An 18555-nucleotide genomic window follows, 5' to 3' on the forward strand; every position below is an offset into this window, starting at 1 on the left:
AGTGAAGGAGGTGATTGCGTCTCGTCTTTCACCTCCAAACTCTAACTGGTGTATATTAATGCTCTGCTAAGGGAAAAGCCAGTAAGTTTTGGATATGCAGAATGTAGGCTGGAGTGAGGAAGGCTTGTGCTGTCTGTGTCCTCACTTTGTCCCACTTCCTGCGGCTTGCTCCATTTATGTAATGTCCTTTGCTGCCCCACCTATCTCACAATGATTGCATCCTTTCTTGCTCGGTCAGAAGGAAACTGTCTCTTTAGTGCAGTCTGTGCAAACAAGACAGATTCTGGGACCCACGTCTGGGGGTAACCAGCTCCAGCTCTGTGGGCACTGGGGAACAGTAGGGAGACTGTGGGTAGCTGGTGAGCTAGAAAACTAGCCTGCTTTGTGATACTGTGCAGCTCATTTGTACATGAAGCATGGACAATTGTGCTGACTAGCTAAGGGAGTTGAACTGTGATGTTTGTCAGCACGCACTTGGGGTCAAACCTTCCTCCAGGAAAGGCAGTTAGCATGATGCATTCAGCAACAAGGTAAGTGCAGGATATTACTAGATGGGATGCAGAGATGCTGGAGAGGATATTGTAGTGCTGACCCACTCACAGGACCATGGGACTAACGTGGAAGATAAGGCTGCAAATGTGGCAAGACAGAAGTTGAGCTGTTTTGAATAGCTCCCCATTTTGTCTCATGCAGAGCAAGGTTCCTAGGAAGACCTGAAGCCATATCCCAGGATCTACCTTCCAGGCAATGCAGGCTTTTGTAACCACCCTTCCTGGTCAACTCCTTGCAGCCAAGACACTGCTCTCAAGTGGTAAACTTGCATCTCAAACATCTACTGAGGAATCATTTATGTTGGAGAAGACTTTTTAGTTCTCCTTTCCAACAGGTACTGCAGAGGCAGAGCAGAGCCAGGCCCAAAAAGCCTGTGTTCTCAGATTTGGCTAGACCTCCAGTGTTGGGTTGTTTTTTTTTCCTGCCTGCACAAGGCAGTAATGAGCTGTCCCCCTTTCTTTAGCCTGGGCCTATGCTGGGAATTCCCTGTTGTTGAGTGTCTTGAGAATTGGATACATCTTGGATCTTTACAGCCTGTACTGGTGCTTCTCATTGCTGCTTTTCATTCTTGCCCTTCCAAGAGTTCATATGCCTCCGTGTCAGAAGTGCTGAGATACCAGCAACCTCACATTCACACAAGAACAAGTCACAGGCCTTGATATGAAATGATCCACGTGAAGGGGTGGCAGAGGGCTAAAGGAGCAGAAGCCACAGGGTGGACTAGCTTGCGCTTTGCCTTCTCAGGTGAAGGACTTGGGCTCCTGCCTCCAAAAGCAGAAGAAAGGCAGAGAAAAAGATGCCCCCAACACAGAGCAGGCTAGGGGGCACCTATCCTACGTTTGCCGCTCTGGTCATTGCTGAAGCCATGTTACACAGACACCCCCCGCGGCTGAGCAGGCCTCGGCAGGCCTGACTGTGGGCCCAGCTGAGGCCGCGCAGCCACTCCCGGCGGGCGGTGCCGCGGGGGCAGCGCAGGTCCCGCCCGGCGCGGGGGAGGCGGGGCGGCTGCCGCACTCCGTCCCGCTTCTCGCTGCCCGGCGGCCCTCAGGAAGGGCGCGGAGCCCGGCGCGCCCCGGCGCTGGTTTCAAGTCCGCAGGCGCACGCCGCTCCCGCAGGACCCAGACGGCCCGGATCCGGGTCTGGCCAAGGAGAACTAGGGCCTGGCGGCGCGCGGGAGGACCGAGAGGCCCCAGAGCGGCGACGGCATCCGGCTGGCCCCCGCCTCGCCCTGCCGTGCCGGTGACGGCCGCTGGGCCTCGCTCGCTGCCGCGCCGCAAAGGTTTGTGGGGCGGGCCGGAAGCGGAAGCGAGCGGCGCCCCAAGTTGCGGCGGTTCTGTGGCGGCGGGGCCGCTCGGCGCGGGGTCGCGGCCCGGCCCTTCCGCTTCCTCCCGGGAGCCGGTGGCGGGCGCGTCTGCGCGTGCGGCGGGATCCGGCGGCGAGTGACGGCGTGTCCCTCCGCAGCGCTGAGGGGCGGTGCGGCCTGGCCCGGCCCATGGACCGGCACAAAGTGAAGCGGCAGCGGCTGGACCGGATCTGCGAAGGTGAGGCGGGGCGGGCCCTGCTCGGCAGCGGTGGTGCCGCCGCGTGGGGACACGCCCAGCAGCGGCCCAGCGCCCGAGCGGTGGAGACCAGCGCCGGCCGCGGCAGCGTGCCCTTGTGCGGCGGAAGCCCTGGCCCGGCCGCTGCTCTCCCTGTCGAGCTGAGGTGCCCATCAGACCGGCCGGCGGCTTGTCCGGGTCCTGCCGCCTGCGGGTGGGCTTCCACCCGGCGCTTCTGCAGCACGCTGCTTGCGGCCCTGCTGCTGGGGGGCGTCGGTGCCTCGCCGTTCTAGAAAGGGGGTGTCTGCCAATGACTGTCGGAGGCCCTGCGGACGTACAAGTTCTTCTGGTCACTTAAGGAAGAAATAGACTTAGTATCTTGGCCTGCTCAGGTGTATGTGGGGGAAGTTAATGGGGAGCAGGGCTGAAGTGGCTTTGTAACTAGTTTCAGGAGCCTAGAGTAAGACGGCACGCTTCTGAGTAGACAACCTCTATTGTCTTGTTATTGATAAAGCATGTTTTATTTTTCTTTATATAGAGGTGGCAGAGAGGTTTGGTTTTTTCCCCTAGCTTTGTTTCCCTGTGTGTGTTTCCTGTTTATTTCTGTTGCTTTGACCCATCCCTTCCTAAATACTATAGAACTCTAACAGAACTAAGGACTTGTTAGACTAACAAATGAGGGTTCCAGGATTCTTGTTTTTCATCTAATCACTCCTGCTGACTTTCTTAATAGGCATACGTCCTCCTATTGTGAATGGCCCAATGCCAGCACGGCCACTGGTTGCACTCCTGGATGGACGAGATTGCACTGTGGAGATGCCCATTTTGAAGGATGTTGCTACAGTGGCATTTTGTGATGCTCAGTCAACTCAGGAAATCCATGAAAAGGTGGGCAAGAACGTGTGCAAGCATTTGGATGTAGAGCTCTGCCTCTTAGTGTAACCAAAGCAGAGATTGATTTGGACTGGTTTTTGTTGTAGGTGCTGAATGAGGCAGTAGGAGCTCTGATGTATCACACCATTACCCTTTCTCGTCAGGATCTGGAGAAATTCAAAGCCCTCAGGGTCATTGTGCGTATTGGCAGTGGCTATGACAATGTTGACATCAAATCCGCTGCAGAATTAGGTATGATGACACCATTAGGGCTCTGTTACAATGAGAACTGAATGTGAAGTGGAACACTGCACGTGTTTTTCTGTTGTGTACCTGAGTGCATTTAAAACCTTGTATGTAAAAAGATTTGGAGATGCTTAGTATCAGGCATCTTTAGGAAGCTGACCAATACGGGAGGTGGTAGGTGGCTTGAAAGAGAGATTCTCAGATTGCTCTGCAATCTGACTATGTGGGATTCAGAAACCTGAATATGGTCTCTAGGTAACTTTTGGTGAGGTGGCTTTGGGTTGTTTGTGGGGAAAGAAGTGAGCAAGCTCTGTCTGAAAGCAGCCTGCAAATGCTGATGCAGGATAAACTCACTGTAAATGCTTGATAAGTGAGTTTTCATGTTAATTTTTTTATATGCAGGTAGGTTCTGATTCAACACTTTATTACTGATCCCTTTAGAGCCCTAGGCATGTGAAGAGTCTCTGGATCAGGTGACGAAAAGCTGCTATTTATTAAACGTATGACAGGGAGACTTTTGGACCTTGTAGTCTCCTAGGTGAGGTGGATCATCTAAGTACCCTGCCCTTTCTTTTTTAGGTTTGTGTCAGTGATTTGAAACCTTACTTAATGTAATGCAGATTGGATTAAGTTTAAATCAAATGCAAATATTTATATATGAAATTGAAACAGGCATTACATTTTCTAGATCTGTAAGAACAGATGCATTGCAAATAAACGAACAGTGCATATTTGTGTAGTGCTTGAATTAGGTCTAAAGAGTCTTCTCATCTGAATGATTCAACTGAGTAGTCTCAAGAGTTCCTGGCAAGGTCTTTGACTCTCATCCGGCCATTACATTTTTGGGCTGAGTTTGGAACTTACTTTGCTCTTAGGGTTCTCTGCGTAAAGTCACCATCCATGTCTTTGATTGATTCAGATTGAAAACCTTCCCTTTCCCCTCACTCCACACTCATTAACCCAAGGAGAAATCGGTCAAAGTTCTTTCACCATGAGACTGCTGCTTGCTACTTTTGCTTTGGAGCAATAGTATGATGACCCTTATGCATGGCCAGATTTGATTTTTTCATGGACAATTATTGATTATTTTCATGCTTAGCCAGGCTCTTTAATTCATTCTGAGGTAAGATACTGTTCCTTACATGTTCTGAGTCTTCAAATCAAACCAAAGGGCTGTTGTATGTGTTTGCGTTTTCTTACGTTTAGGCATAATATTGCATGTAAACACAAATTTGAGTCTAGCTGCGTAAAAGATGAGTGCATGTAGCTTGTCTGAAGTTGAATGAGATGGTAACCAGTGAGATGAGAAGAAGTTAGGTTTCCCTATCTCCCCATCTCATGTCCTCTGAGTCGTCTGTGTGGCATTATGGCACAAGTGCAAAGGATTTGACAGAGAAAAGGAGTCAGATATCTGGGACTGTGTGTGGCCATTGCTCTCCTAGTTCTCTTGGGAGAGCATGGTCTGAGTTTAGTCGAATGTCTCCTATGTAATAGGTTTACAAGAGTGACACATTGCTGAATTTTATGTGCCTTCTACCATTGCCTAGATTTTATTCCTAGTTTTTAGGTAGGAAGTGGACTTTTGAGGAGGAAGAGTTTCCTTGGTTTGGCAAGTGGCTGGGGTTACGTTTGGGAAGAGACCATTTTTTCACCTAGTTATTTTTATTTCTTGGCTGGTTTGCTGAATGAAGGATAGCAGCAGTGAAGCGGTATGTTGCCAGCCCCCATTTCCCTTCCCCTCTTCCCCCCCTCCTTTTTTTTTTTTTTTTTTTAATAGGCTGCTCAGGAATGACCAGATTTTGCTACAGTGTTCATCTTTGCCATTCCTGACAGCAATTTGTGCTTCCAGGACTTAAACTCTGTTTGCGTTAGTAATTTACCTGATAATTCTAGCCACTGGCTTTATGGTCCCTTGTGATTGTATGTTATTCTAGAGTGGGAGTGCTTATGTGTTGTTATTTTTAAGTGTAACTTCAAATGGATTTAGAGAGGCTCCTGTGGCTTTTCTTTGCCTTTAATGAGGTAGTTACTTATTGTTGCTCTTGGGGAAGCTGATGCTTGCAGTGAGCATCTGGACTGCAAGGCATGAAAGAGCTCAACCATCTGTCTTAATTCTTCTACAGTCTGTCAGTTAATCTGTCAGGAGTATCTCTGGAGCAAGTGCATTTTTTTGGATGCAGATCATCTAAAACAGTCAGTTTCTAGCATCACTTGAATGACCCGGTTTTCTCATTTCAGCCTTTCTCCCCTGCCCTGCTGTGTGTCAATCAAAGGGATATTTACAAGGAAGGAATGGTATTTCCTTGGGGTTAAAAAGCAGGCTGGTTGCAGCTGGCTGGTCGCATCTGTGTTGCTGTAGAATGAGCCTCTGAAATGAGTCCTGTGTTTCCTGGCGGTAGTTCTGGAGCACTGAATTATCTTTCAGCACTTACGCTTTAAGAGCTCTATGTTTGTTTAGCGTTGTGATGCTAAAAATCTTATATGACCTCTGTGGCTTTGTAGGCATTGCAGTTTGCAACATCCCTTCTTCCTCAGTAGAGGAGACTGCTGACTCCACCCTCTGCCACATCTTGAACCTCTATCGCCGTGTTACTTGGCTACATCAGGCTATGCGGGAAGGGAATCGAGCCTCAAGTGTAGAACAGATTCGAGAGGTGGCTGGAGGCGCTGTGCGTATCCGTGGGGAGACTTTGGGCATCATTGGACTAGGTAAGTGATGGGAATTGTTAAATTGAAAAGTGAACTGTGAAAGTTTTTGGGAACCTAAGAGTCACAGACTGAAAAAAGTGATAATTTTACAGCTGTTCATTGTGAAACACACTGACTCATAAGGAATACTAGTGCCCTATTCTGTGATGCTGGATATCTTCAAGAGTTGGGTGTATGTCATGGGATTGGGGAATTTTTTTTGTATTCAAATGGCTAGAAGAATTGGAACATTCAGATAGCTCTTCTTGGTGACTGTTTCCCTGTGTGCTAGGCTCTGTATCAGTAACAAAGCCACCTGAAAGCTACCAATTCCTTCTCCAAGTTCTTGTAATCAGATTATTACTGCCTCTGACTCAGGATCCAGATTTGGTTTGAAAAACAGAGCTCCTTCTAGGCTAAGCTCTGGCTATTGCATGGGGAAGGACTAGAATTAGCCACATGGGATCAGCACTGAATAACCTCCTCTGGATCCCTATGGCAATCCTAGGGGTTTCCAGGGCTGCAATACCTTGGGCCCTGGCAGTAAACTCCAGTGTAGGCTCCTAGTCTATCCCAGTATCTTGTCTTTAAAGTTTGTTTTACCTTTCCTTGATGATTGTGGGTTTTCTTTTGTGAAGGCCGAGTTGGACAGGCAGTGGCTCTGCGAGCCAAGTCCTTTGGCTTCAACGTGATTTTCTATGATCCCTATCTGCCGGATGGAGTGGAGCGATCCTTGGGTTTACAACGAGTAGGAACCCTGCAGGATCTACTAATGCACAGCGATTGCATCACATTGCACTGCAGCCTGAATGAACATAACCATCACCTCATCAATGACTTCACTATTAAACAGGTGCAGCAGGAGCTTGATTTCCCCCACAGAGCACTGTGGAAATGAATGCAAACAGAAACTGCTGCTTTCACAGAGGCTGAGAGCGTGTGAATCCTGCTGCCTCTGTCGTGTGCCTCCTGCTGCCTTTGGAGGCTGGTAGCGTGTGGATCCGGGTGCCTGTGCTTTGTGCTGTATAGAATTTCATGTTAAGAGAAGAGTAGGATTGGCTCTTTTTTGCCAAGTAATTTCATTTATAAAGAATGTTTTAAGTGATTCAATAACTTCAAATTACCTTTAAAATACATAATCGACTCTGCTGGTTAATGCCAGATGTGGTGTGGCTGGGTCTGTGTAAGTTTGTTTACACAGCTCTGCCAAAGCCTCTCTGCCCAAGCCCACTGCAAAGTCAGTCTCGGGCTCTACTCTGCTAGTCTATGAATGCTTTTCAGTGCTTTCATGAGAGACATCTGGACGTTGTAGTCCAGTTTTGTGTAGCTGGATACTTGATTCATGTCCTCTTTCTTTTTTAATGTAGTAGGATGAATATGGAGTGCAGAACTTGAGGGTTCCACTTTTGCCCTTGTTGTCTTGTGGTTTTGTTTGTTCATTTTTAAAGCAATTTCTCAAGCATTGCTTGCAGGCATTTCCCCTGTGGTTAGCTTTGCAGTGAGAGCACTCCTAGTTCGTCCAGGCCTCATCTAATCACTGCAGGCTCCTGCTCATTTCCAGTAGACTTCCCAAGATTCACTTAGCTTCCATGAAAAGTCTCATTCTCAACCCACTTAATATTTTTCTTCTTCCAGATGCGCCAGGGCTGCTTCTTAGTGAACACAGCCCGGGGAGGGCTGGTAGATGAGAAAGCCTTAGCACAAGCCTTGAAAGAGGGGAGAATCAGAGGAACAGCATTGGATGTGCATGAGTCTGAGCCTTTCAGGTAATGTTGTGCCTGCATGCCTGCTGCTATCTTGTGAGTCACCTATGCTGGATGATTCTTTTATTTTATTTTTGTTATTTGAGTTACAGTGATACCTGAGAGGACAGATGAGGTTATCACTTCTGGAGAGAAACCACTTTTTTTTCTTTTTCTTTTTTTTCTTCCCCCCCCACAGCTTTGCTCAGGGGCCCTTAAAAGATGCACCCAATGTGATCTGCACCCCTCACACTGCCTGGTACAGTGAGCAGGCTTCCATTGAATCCAGAGAAGATGCAGCCAAAGAGATCCGCAGAGCTATTACAGGTAATGAGGAAGACTGTGCTCTGCAGCTGCTGCTGAATTAGTATTCTTTTGTTAGTTCACTGCAACGATTATGCCGATTATTCTGAAAACTTAAGACTCAGTGGTTGGTTTCTGGAACTGGAGCGTAAGTTGGTAATTGTCTCTTTGCCTTCTGAGAATCTTGTAACTAATGCTGGAGGGGCACTTTCCCTCCCTGGGAAAGCCTTGTACCTAGTATATCTTCAAAATCCTTTGCAATAATTCCTTTGACAGTTATACTGTACACCTTTTTTCTGGAGTAGTATGTATTGTCCCTTGGGGAAGGTGAGGCATTGCAATTGCAGTTTGTGGCCAATAATTTCCACATGATCACAGAAGTGGAAAGGAATGATCAGTTTCTTGTCTTCTCCAGAGACCAGTTGTTCAGAGGAGAGTCTCCCCTGCCCTGTGTTATCCTGTGGAGGTAGATGGAAAAGGTGTTGCGCATTTCTTTTCTACTTTCCCTTGTAAATGCTTCAGGGAACGAGCCCCTCCTACTTGTGTCCTGGGCTTTTTTTTGTCATTCTTGGCACTCTTGCAGGTCACATACCTGATGCTTTGAGGAACTGTGTTAATAAGGAGTACTTGCTGTTAGCAGCTCAGTGGTCCAGTATTGATCCTGCAACTGTCCACCCAGAACTCAACGGAGCTGCAGCTTACAGGTGAGATATCTAGGTTGTCCAAGTTACTGCTTCCAAGCCTATCTTCCTACTGAAGTAGGCCAACATCCCTCTTTGGGTTTGAGATCTGCCTGTACCTGCAAGCGGGTATGTTTCTGTTCCCATATACTCTGTATATGAGCTCTTTCCAGAAACTTAACAGCAGCACCTCTGAAGCTGTACTCTAGGATTTAGCATTTACTTGGTCATATTTAGTTCCAGCTGCATACTGGTTAATTTTTCCAAATCCTTGCAAGATCTGCCCAAGAGATACCTTAATATAAGAAAGCCTGCTGGTTGCCTGAAAAGAAGTTGGATCTTAACATTTGAAGTTGTGCATATCATTAGGGCTGTATAAACAAAGCACAGTTCTTATCTGTAGCCCAGATATGGGCTATTAAAGAGACACTGCCCAGTGGATTTAGGCCGTGGTCTAAATAGGGTGTATTTCAGTTTATTTGTCTGTTACAGGCTTCCAAGTGATTGTGGGTAGGTTGCTTCCCTTCTGTTTTTCTCCCATTTGCAAAGTAGGAAACATCTTCTTTTCCCTTCTCTGAGAGATTTACAGAGCTTCATATATATTTATGGAGAAGGCACAGGGAGGCAGAATGGAAGAATGGTTCATTAGCAATTCATGAGCATTGCTCTTCCATTTTTCCTCTTATGTGTAGCTGTTTTAGTTCAGCTCCTTACTTTTTCTATCTTAGAGCCCAGTGAAGGATAATCATAGAATCATAGAATGGTTTGGGTTGGAAGGGACCTCAAAGATCATCTAGTTCCAACCCCCCTGCCACAGGCAAGGGTACCCTCCACTAGACCAGGTTGCCCAAAGCCCCATCCAACCTGGCCTTGAACACTGCCAGGGATGGGGCATCCACAGCCTCTCTGGGCAACCTGTGCCAGTGCCTCACCACCCTCACAGTAAAGAATTTCTTTCTTAACGTCTACCCTAAATCTACCCTCTCTTAGCTTAAACCCACTACCCTTTGTTCTGTCATAACTGGCAGCTTGCACACCTTCTGCTGATGGGGAAGGAATTTCCAGCCCTTCAGGGTACCTTCATACAGTGCCTCACACTGTTTCCCACTGGAGATAAACTTTGTACCTGTTTCCCAAGTGCTTAGTGTGTGACCCGAGACTCACTCTCTCTGTCTGAGAACAGGTACCATTTGGTATTGGGATATAACTGCTACTCTTCAGCTCTGTAGACTTTTCCTGTGTTCTATCTCTAGAGCATTTCTGTTAGAAAGAGGGTTTTGTATTCAGCAGGTGCCTGAGGGCATGGCTCCTGTCCCCTTGCATAATGCTGTTGGACAAGCTTGTAATTTCTATGTTTTTGTTGGTTTTAGGTTTCCTCCAGGAGTAGTGGGAGTAGCCACCCCTGGGCTACCAGAACCGCCAGTAGTGGAAGGAATTGTAGCTCATGGGATCCCTTCTGTTTCTCACTCTGCACCGCGTACCCCTTCCCCAGGAGAGACAAGCAAACTGGATGCAGACAGAGAGATTCCTGCTGACCAATAGCAGCATCTTTTGCTCCTCTGGCAGCAGAAAAAAGGAGGGTATCTCCTCCTAGGACCTTCTTTAACACCCTACAGAGACTGTTTCCTGTTCATACAGGATGGGAGAATGCATTTCATTACCGGCAAACTTTAGTTCTTGCCTTTATTTTGTAACCCTTTAGTTTTAATCTCTCAATGAATCTTTCTCCTTCTCTGGGGCAAGGCAGCAGTCACCTTGTCTCCCCTCAGAAATACTTGGTTTAACCAATGATTTTTCCCATATATCTGCTTCGGTTGTCTGTGACAGGGAACTGTCCTTGTGCACTTGAAAACAGAAGTGGAGCTCCCTGATCAGGGATGGCCCTCAGTGTTCCTAACACCAGAGTTCAGTGCACGCTTTTCAGTTGTGACTTGTAGCTTTAATTTAATTTGGCTGAACCTCTCTAAGTGTAGCCATGGGGAATATTAGAAAAATATTAGTGATTTGGAGAAGTTGTGACTATTGTCTTTATTATGCCCTTGGTAGAATGCAGTCTAGGCTCAGCTCTGTGTATTATTTTGCTTGTTATTAAGGTTTCCTATGAGAACAGACATAGTGCAGGCATTGCTAGTTCTTGACCATACAGAGTTTTGTCTGTGCAGTACTAGGCCTGAAGTTAAACGTAACAGTCTCAAAGCCAGCCTTGTAAAAAAATTTGGAAGGGATTAAAATGTCATCAAATGTGTTCTGGTGGCCACTGTGTTTGTGAGGCTTCAAGAATAGTTCACCCTAGAGTCTGTGTAACTCGGAGAAGGCAAAGAGAATGCAGAAATGGGGAAAACTTGCACTGTGAGACAGCAAGTAGCAATAACTTGCAGCTGCAGTTGCTGGTTCCTCACGCACATGTACCTCACAGTCTAATGGTGATGTTTATCCACACATTAGAATTGTAAGCTTTGTGCTACAGATTTTTTTTTTTTTGCATAACTGCATCAACTGGAAGTAACATACCAGTGCTAGTGACACTTGTCTCTGTGCTGACGGAGAAGGCAGCTTTCAACAGTTGACCAAAGTACTCTACTTCTGCTCTGCTAGCATATACCGCATCTCCAGCAGCGGGCAGGGCAAGGCAGTGGGGTTTTTTTACATGATTAAGCTTTGTGATATTAAAGGAGAAATAACACTCTTAGCTTGTCACCTGAAGCCAAGGCAGGATTGTTGCTTTCAAGTCTTTTCCCATTTCCCAAATGATTGAATATGAATTGCTTCTTTAAAGGGGTATGGAGTCTTCAGCAAAACAGGTTCCACAGGAGAAGATTTTCCTTAATTCCAAATATTCCTTTAATTTCATCTTGTTATGCTTTAGTTACAACCTTTCTGTGCACAAGATGTAACAGTTCCTGATAGATTTGTTCATGTCGTGTGGGTATATTCAAGTCGGTGCTATATGGGAGGCATACCCTATGCGTGGGTTTGGCTGCCTCTCTCGATTCTTCCCTCTATTGTGTGTCTGACTGTAAGCTGAACAGCTGGGCATAGACTGGAAGTACACATTGAGGTGTTGACAAAATCCTCTGTTCAGGCTATTTACAGTTTGGGAAGCTGAGGAAAGCTTTCGGAGTCACTAAGTTTTCAGATTTTTTTCCTGGTTTTAAAGCTTTCTCCAATACTGCCTTCATGTAATGGCTTACTACTGATACAGTGAAGTGATTCACTCCTTTCTTGTCCACCCCCCACACTCCTCAGCAATTCAAGAAAGGAAAATAGGCAAGAAGTAAACTTCAGGTGTTTTCTTATCGGTTTTACACTTTAACTGTTTAGCATTAGTGAGATACTAGTTCTCTAATGCTGAGTGTCTTTTTTGATAAGTTGTCTCGGTGAAGGTTTTTGGCTTCTGTGTTTTCATGGATAATGCTGATTCTACTTAATTCATATACCTCCTTGGCTGCTCAGGTTTAGCAGATCAGACTGGTACTGGTGGTAGGCACAAGTTGCAGGAGAACTTTTTCTGAACAAAAACCTAGAGCTCGGAAGCACTTTGGTTGCAGCTGTACCTAAAATAACCAGCACCACTTTCCTGAATTCTCTAATCTCTAGGAAATCTAAATTTTACAAGCTATTAGCTCGGAAAGCTGCTGTGCTGACAGGCAGATTGGGAAAAGTTTTCAGAGACTGAGAGCTCATCTTCTGTCTATTACCATGTTAGGCAATCTGTCAAAACTACTCTTTCCTTTGCTGCTGAAAATTCCTGCCCTGCTTAGAGGTTCGGGTCTGAGATTATTTTGTGGTAAGGGGCTTTTAGTTATGAGCTTTGTGAATACAGAGGATCAGAGTACATTGACCTTGTCTCTTCTAGAACACAATGCAAGATAGATTTATTTTTTTAAAAGAGGCAGCAATTTTTTTTCTTTCTTCTTAACTGCAAGTATCTCTATAGACCAGTCAACTGAGCAGAGGAAGAATGGAAAAATCTCATTTGGTGGACACTTGAATTTCTCAATTCTTATTTTTAGTGCCTAGATATACTGGTGACTAGTAAGCGTAGGAATTAAATAATTGATGTCATAAGAAATATTTCCAGTTATGGGTACAAAGGAGTTGAAGCTTACAGCATTGATAGTGGTTCTGTTCTATCCAACACTATGTAGGCTTGTGATTGGATATGAAGGCATTTTTTCCCTTGATTAAAGCCACAACAGAAAATGTTGAGGTAAAAATGAACAGAACCCTTATCATGACCTCAAAGGAGGACTCTCTTTGTGTTTATAGGATTAGTCTGCTTGTATGCCATTTGTACCTCTGCTTATAGACTGAACATATTATTACCAGATGAAGGCTGTTCTGAACAGATAGCGCAAAGAAAATTTTACCAGTACTAAAGTACACTGTGGTCTTTTCGATCCCGTGAGTGCCAAGTCCTTTGTTAGCACTCTTCCCTGTGTGATACACTGACTTGCAGCTCCCCCTCCCAAGCTTAGTGCAGTATACAGTAGTGGAAGGATTTTTTTTTTAACACCTTCCTTCAGAACTAGTGCAGAGCTTTAATCCCAAAGAACAGAAGTCTCCCAGGGTGAGGCAGGAGTGCCCTAGCTGCACTAATCTGCTTACAGGAGGTGCTCACACTGTCCCAAGGTACATTCTGTTTGTCAGGGTCACTGCTGCTGACCAGCTTTTTTTATAGAGGACTCAGAGTTTCAGAAATATATTTTTGTAGACGATGACTAAACTGTGAAACATTGAAATAAAGCATGTAAACAAAAACTTAAAGCACTGTCCTCTGTACAGATGTTTTCCTCACTTCAGCTCTCTCCTTACTCATTAGAAAATGTTTGATTACTTCTTGGATATATTTTAATAAAGTTCTCCAAAGAACATGGGTGCTGTCTATGGAAGGGGTGGCCTTAGATACAGTATTGAAATGGAGGGTTGAAAACCTGTACAGGTGAGTGTCTGCATCAGTCCCACTTTTCTCAAATTGGGTAAGTTGGATCTTCCGCACAATCACCCCCTGGATCACCCACTCTGGCAAATTACTTTCTTTGGATTCTGGAGTATTGACTGTCAATCAAGGCTGTGAAGGTGGCAGACTGGGGAAGAAGCCATGTTCACAGGTTAAGGGACAGCTTTGGATGTAGTCTGGTGTTTACTTATGTGACTTCTCACAAGTTGAAATTGTGGTAACTGGTTTTGCAGCCTTTTAAGTGTGTAGTTTAAATATACATGTGTAAGCAGCAGTAGCTGCCTGCCTTTTACAGCAAAATAGTATTTTAAATGAATACATAAAATTAGCCCATGAAATGAATTTTTCTAATGTATAATAAAAGCCAGTGCAACAGAATTAGCACGTGGTTAGGTATTTCATAAATCAAAGTTAATTCATGTTTTATGGCCTATGCTCCCTGTGTCAATCATTAATGAAAGTTAGGAAACCCCTTCTTGTTCTTGGTGGGTTATATCACTATTTGTCTAGCTGGTGCTGCACACCTTTGGAATATCTAGCACCATGCTTAGGAAATGGGAAATGCTGGCCTGCTTTATCATGGCATTTTCAGTCTTGGTGGAATGGAGACATAGAACCACTTGGCATCTTTCACATAGTGGTACTATTTCTAATACACAGCTGATGATCTTACTGTTTCAGTAAAGAAACTTAAGACATGAGGGCAAAGCCTGCACTTCAATGAATGTAGTACTGATCTTGGATTTATCATGGCAATCGCTTAGACACAAGACCTAATTACCCTTCAGTAATGTTTCATGCAGATATTGGCTCCTGTACTTAAAAAAAAACCAAACCAAAAAAACCCTCAAAACAAAAAAAACCACCACCACCCCAAAAAACTGGTGGGAGGGGTTAATAAAGCTAGTGGTGTGTAGTAAATCAAAATGCACAGATGCTGCACAGCAGAGGAGGATAGAGCAGAGTTCTGATTACACTAATATTTGTTCTTAAGTTCTGTGTAGCAAAGGCAGACCCCACTTCCAAAAAAAAGGTCTTGAACCTTCTCTTGATGTAATAAAATGTCTTAGAAGCTGTTCAGTATTTTATCTGTGTGCCACCTCAGGACTAAAAGTACACCATAGAGTGCAGATAATGGGATGAAATGATGAAATACACTTCTGAGGACAGGCATGTACAAACTGGTATTGGGCATCGTCTTACTCATTTCCCAGTACAGTATTGCATCCCTCTAACTAGAAAGTAACAAAGATGAAATGTTGTCATCTATTCAAAACTACCTAGCACAATCATTTTGAATAAAGTGAAAGCAAGCAACTTGCCGTTGCTGCTGCTAATTCAGTGTCAGATGTGACTCCCAGAGTGCAAGCACAAGAAGAAAACAATTATTTCCACAAGAATATCCTTGTTTTCTGGTATAGAGTATAGCTCTGCTCCTTATTCCGGTTTCTGTCTGTGTATTTACTGCACAAGCAGAAAGAGATGCAAAGTTGCACATCATTTCTCTAGCAGTATAGGATTCTGAAATATTTTGTGGTTGTTCAAGTATGTCAAAAAGGAGCAGGTTTAGGGCATTGCACTATTCTACATGGGAACTGTTCAAATGTATCAGCTAATCGTGACAGCTGCGTGCCATTAGCATAATGATTTTTTATCTTCATCCCCCAAATAAATGCCTTTTCAGATCTGCCTCACTGAAAAGCAAAGCACCCACACCTGTGACACGCTGCTGTTATTCTAGGGCCAATAGCGTTTACGCCAATCCGAAACATTGAAAACTACAACTCGGATCCCACATCTCAAGCTGTTATTGTACTGGGTGTTGTGTGTGTTTACCTTGAAATTTAGGTAAAAACTCCTTAATTTCGGTGACAATTTCAGATTTTGAACATAGTGTTAATGAGAGGCTCTGCCGCGGAAAGACTTTCTGCTCCGGCTCCTCCCCGCCGACCGGCTCCCCTGCCCCGCCGCGGGGCCTGTCCCTCCCGGCGGCCCCTCAAGCTGCGCGACCGCTCCCGTTCCCCGCCGCGGGCTCCAGGCCGTAGAGTCTCGTCCCTGGGCCGCGGCCCTGCCGGGCCCGTTGCTGTCGAGCCACAGAGAGCGGCGCCACGTTCCTCCGCTGCCGCCTCCGTTCCCCACGGCCGCGGGGCTCACGGTGCGAGGCCGGACGGGCGGTGCGGGGCATTGTGGGGCAGAGGAAGGTGGGGGGAGACTGTGCGAGCGAGGTGCATGCCGGGATCGGGGCGGGCGGCGCTCGGAGGCCCAGCGCGGGGCAGTCGCTTGCTCGGTGTTTCGGGGCGTCGGCGGCGACCGGTGGGCTCGGGCCGGTGGCGGAGGAGGTTCCTGCCCGTCGGGGATGGCGGACGCGGCGGCCTCCCCCGTGGGGAAGCGGCTCCTGCTGCTGCTGGCGGCGGGGCCGGGCGAGGGCGAGGCTGTGGGGCCGGAGCCGGGGCCTGCGCTGCCCTCCCGGGCCTGGCGGAGCGGCACGGTGCGGGCCATGAGTGGAGCCGTGCCCCAGGACCTGGCGGTGAGGCCCCGGCGGCGGGAGGGGCTGGGGCGAAGGGGAGCCGCGGGCGGGGACGCCGCGGGTCGGGCCGCCCGCGTGGGCCGCGGCCTCCCGCCTCCGGCGCGGGCCGCTGCCGGGCAGGGCTGTGGTGCGGGCGAGGCCGGGGCCGCGGGGCGCCTCCTGCCCCGGGCGGGTCGCGGCAGCGCTGTGCTGGCGACCTGTGCCCTCCCTGGAGCGCGCAGCTCGCCGCTGGGCCTGCCGGGACGCGCTTCGGGCCGAGGAGTGGCGGGCCCGGCCTGCGGCGAGTGCGGTGGAGGAGCGGCCCTGCGAGCTGCCGGGGCACGGGTCTCTTCGGGGCGGAGAGGGTCCAGCAGCTTGAGGTGCGGCGATTGGTAACCTACGTGTGGAACAAATGCATGTGGGACATTTCTGCTTTCTGATGCTGATTACATCTGTATATAACTTCTTGGTGGTGGGTTGGGTTTCTTCTGGGAAGAGGTTAAGTATTCTTGATCAGCCTAAACGATGCCCCTTGTTTGAAAGCATAATTTTGAGCGGAGATCATAGATTTTATTCCAATGTAGATTTTGTTTTCAGCTGTAGGAATTTGTGCCTTGTGTAATGTGTTTAAACACTGTTTAGCATTTGTTTGGTTTATTTCAAGTATAACTCAGTGAGACACTTGGGTGAAGATCTTAAAAAAAGCTCTTAAAAGATATCTGTGCTGTTTCTCTTTGCATGTGTCAGTTCTGCAAGTGTTCGCTGTAAGTGATGGCACGCTTTAGAGAATGGATGGCATGCTTCTGAGAACTGTGGCTGTTAAAATGGGGAATAAGTTTGTGTGTTTGTGAAGAGTTTTGTTAGTTATCTTTATTATTAGCTTCTTTAAAAAATTGTTGTTGCTGCGATAAGTTCTTTGGGCCTCTTTGCAGAGTTCCAACTTTGAGAAGTTCCCTTGACTTCTTACACATTGATCCTGCTTTCTTTGGCCTTGTTGTAGAACTGCAACTAGGACTATCAGTAGGAAGTATGCTGGTTTTAGCTTTGGAAACCCAGGTGGCCTGGCAGCCTGTGTCTGTGTTTGAGAGCTGTGGTGATGCACTCTAGCTACTCCCTTATTTGTTTAAAGAAAAAAACAACAAACCACACAGAAAGGGGATCTTCGAAAGGAAAATGGGACAAGCCTTTGAGACTCTTATCTGAAACATGAAGATGTATTGGGGCTAAGACCTGGTCTGGAGAGCTACGCTTGTAGCAAACTGCGTTTGATGTGTATCATCGCTATGCTTGTATTATGGAACCATCCATCTCAAATATGAGTATGATGTAAGGAATTTTTGTGTGCGCCTGATCTTATTACTATTTTGTTGGAAGGACTGGTGGAGTGTTGCCTTTTTTATTTTTGTGTGTGTGTGTATCTCTGTCCAGTAGAAGGTAGTCACTTTTTTCCTGGTTATTGCCATCCAGCCATGACACCTGTTTGACTTACCTAATAAAGTAAAAATCAACTTCTGTGCTTGATAGCATGGGAAGAGTAGGATTTTTTTGGTGTGTGAAGTCATTACCTTTGTTCAGCACTGCAGTTCTCACCCCAGGTCCTTTCATCAATAACCTTCCACTTAGTACAGTTTCAGTGATGCAGCTGCCTCTAAACAGTGTATTCTCCGAATCTGTACAAGAACTCTTAAATGTGAACTGTGTAAAACACTCAAGGCAGATTTTTCAGAGTTCTGTAATGTGGAGTATTTAGTGTTGTTATGGAACCTTCCATGCATAATGAACACTGCTTTTACAATGATAATGATGTACTATCAGAAAAATAAGTCTTCCTTTTAAACTCATTCTGCCAGAAGAAGCGATGAGTTGGCACCAAGCAGTCAACCACAGTTTAGGAAATACTCATCTAAGGTAAAGTAATAATGTGGACTAGAGCTGAAAAATGCTAGGAAAAAACCCTATTCTACTCTTCGGGTTACTTATGTCTGTACTTTCTAGTAGCATCCTGTAAGGATGGTTTCACTTACTAGCCCATAGTCTGACGTTGGGCTTTTAGAAATACAAAACTGCAGTCCAATATCTACACTTTTCCAAGGCAGAAAAGTCAGGAACAGATAAGAAGTGTAGAACTTAAAGTGTTTCAGAAAGCAGCTGCAATAGCTTTTTCTTTTCTTTTTTTTCTTTTTTCCTTAATATTGGAATTTTAAGAAACTATTACTATTATTACTTTTTCTGGTGGGGTAAAGCCTCTGAAAAGGTTTTGCTTTTTTCCATGTATAAATGTGGTTATAGAGAGTAGCTCCTAAATGTTCTTACTTTGATGAAATGTGGGATGATCTGATTATGGTTAGTCCACAAAAAATGTATATAATGGTCCTAGTTGTGCCATCTTCAGAGCACCTAGAAGAAATCCTGAGAAGACTCCACTGCTACTAGAAAACAGCTTTGCCTCTTCTAACTAGAAACAAAT

At 46.1% G+C, this 18555-nt stretch overlaps 2 protein-coding genes across 6 annotated transcripts in view; both read left to right on the plus strand.

The window, feature by feature from the left end:
- Nucleotides 1–1603: 1603 nt before the first annotated feature.
- On the plus strand, nt 1604–13494 carry LOC104630065 (C-terminal-binding protein 2). Of its 4 annotated transcripts, XM_075766451.1 has the most exons (11): nt 1716–1831; nt 2014–2093; nt 2824–2978; nt 3071–3215; nt 5712–5918; nt 6536–6750; nt 7533–7663; nt 7839–7966; nt 8358–8408; nt 8526–8646; nt 9993–13494. In XM_075766451.1, the coding sequence occupies exons 2-11, from the start codon at nt 2045–2047 to the stop codon at nt 10162–10164; spliced, it is 1374 nt and encodes a 457-aa protein (XP_075622566.1). In that variant the 5' UTR covers nt 1716–1831; nt 2014–2044; the 3' UTR covers nt 10165–13494. The 4 variants fall into 4 exon arrangements, with proteins under 4 accessions (XP_075622567.1, XP_075622566.1, XP_075622569.1 ...); XM_075766452.1 differs by lacking the exon at nt 8358–8408 and having other exon boundaries at nt 1604–1831; XM_075766453.1 differs by lacking the exons at nt 1716–1831; nt 2014–2093 and adding an exon at nt 2182–2304.
- A 2304-nt stretch (nt 13495–15798) lies between these two features.
- Nucleotides 15799–18555, plus strand: part of KDM3B (lysine demethylase 3B) — a 72032-nt gene continuing 69275 nt past the window's right edge. For both annotated transcript variants that reach the window (XR_012837736.1, XM_075766479.1), the window contains exon 1: nt 15799–16109. Coding sequence is in view for 1 of the 2 variants with exons in the window: in XM_075766479.1 (XP_075622594.1) it covers nt 15939–16109 (171 nt within the window). In the remaining variant the exon portion in view is untranslated. The remainder of the gene's footprint in view (nt 16110–18555) is intronic.

The sequence above is a fragment of the Balearica regulorum genome, chromosome 14 (assembly GCF_011004875.1).
Source record: "Balearica regulorum gibbericeps isolate bBalReg1 chromosome 14, bBalReg1.pri, whole genome shotgun sequence".
Classification (NCBI taxonomy): Eukaryota; Metazoa; Chordata; class Aves; order Gruiformes; family Gruidae; genus Balearica; species Balearica regulorum.

Excerpts from the sequence above, each read along its gene's own strand:
- LOC104630065 (XM_075766451.1), top strand. The coding sequence starts at position 2,045 with ATGGACCGGCACAAAGTGAAGCGGCAGCGGCTGGACCGGATCTGCGAA. Across the intron at positions 7,664-7,838 it reads CATGAGTCTGAGCCTTTCAG|CTTTGCTCAGGGGCCCTTAA; the intron begins GTAATGTTGTGC and ends CCCCCCCCACAG. Across the intron at positions 8,647-9,992 it reads AACGGAGCTGCAGCTTACAG|GTTTCCTCCAGGAGTAGTGG; the intron begins GTGAGATATCTA and ends TGTTGGTTTTAG.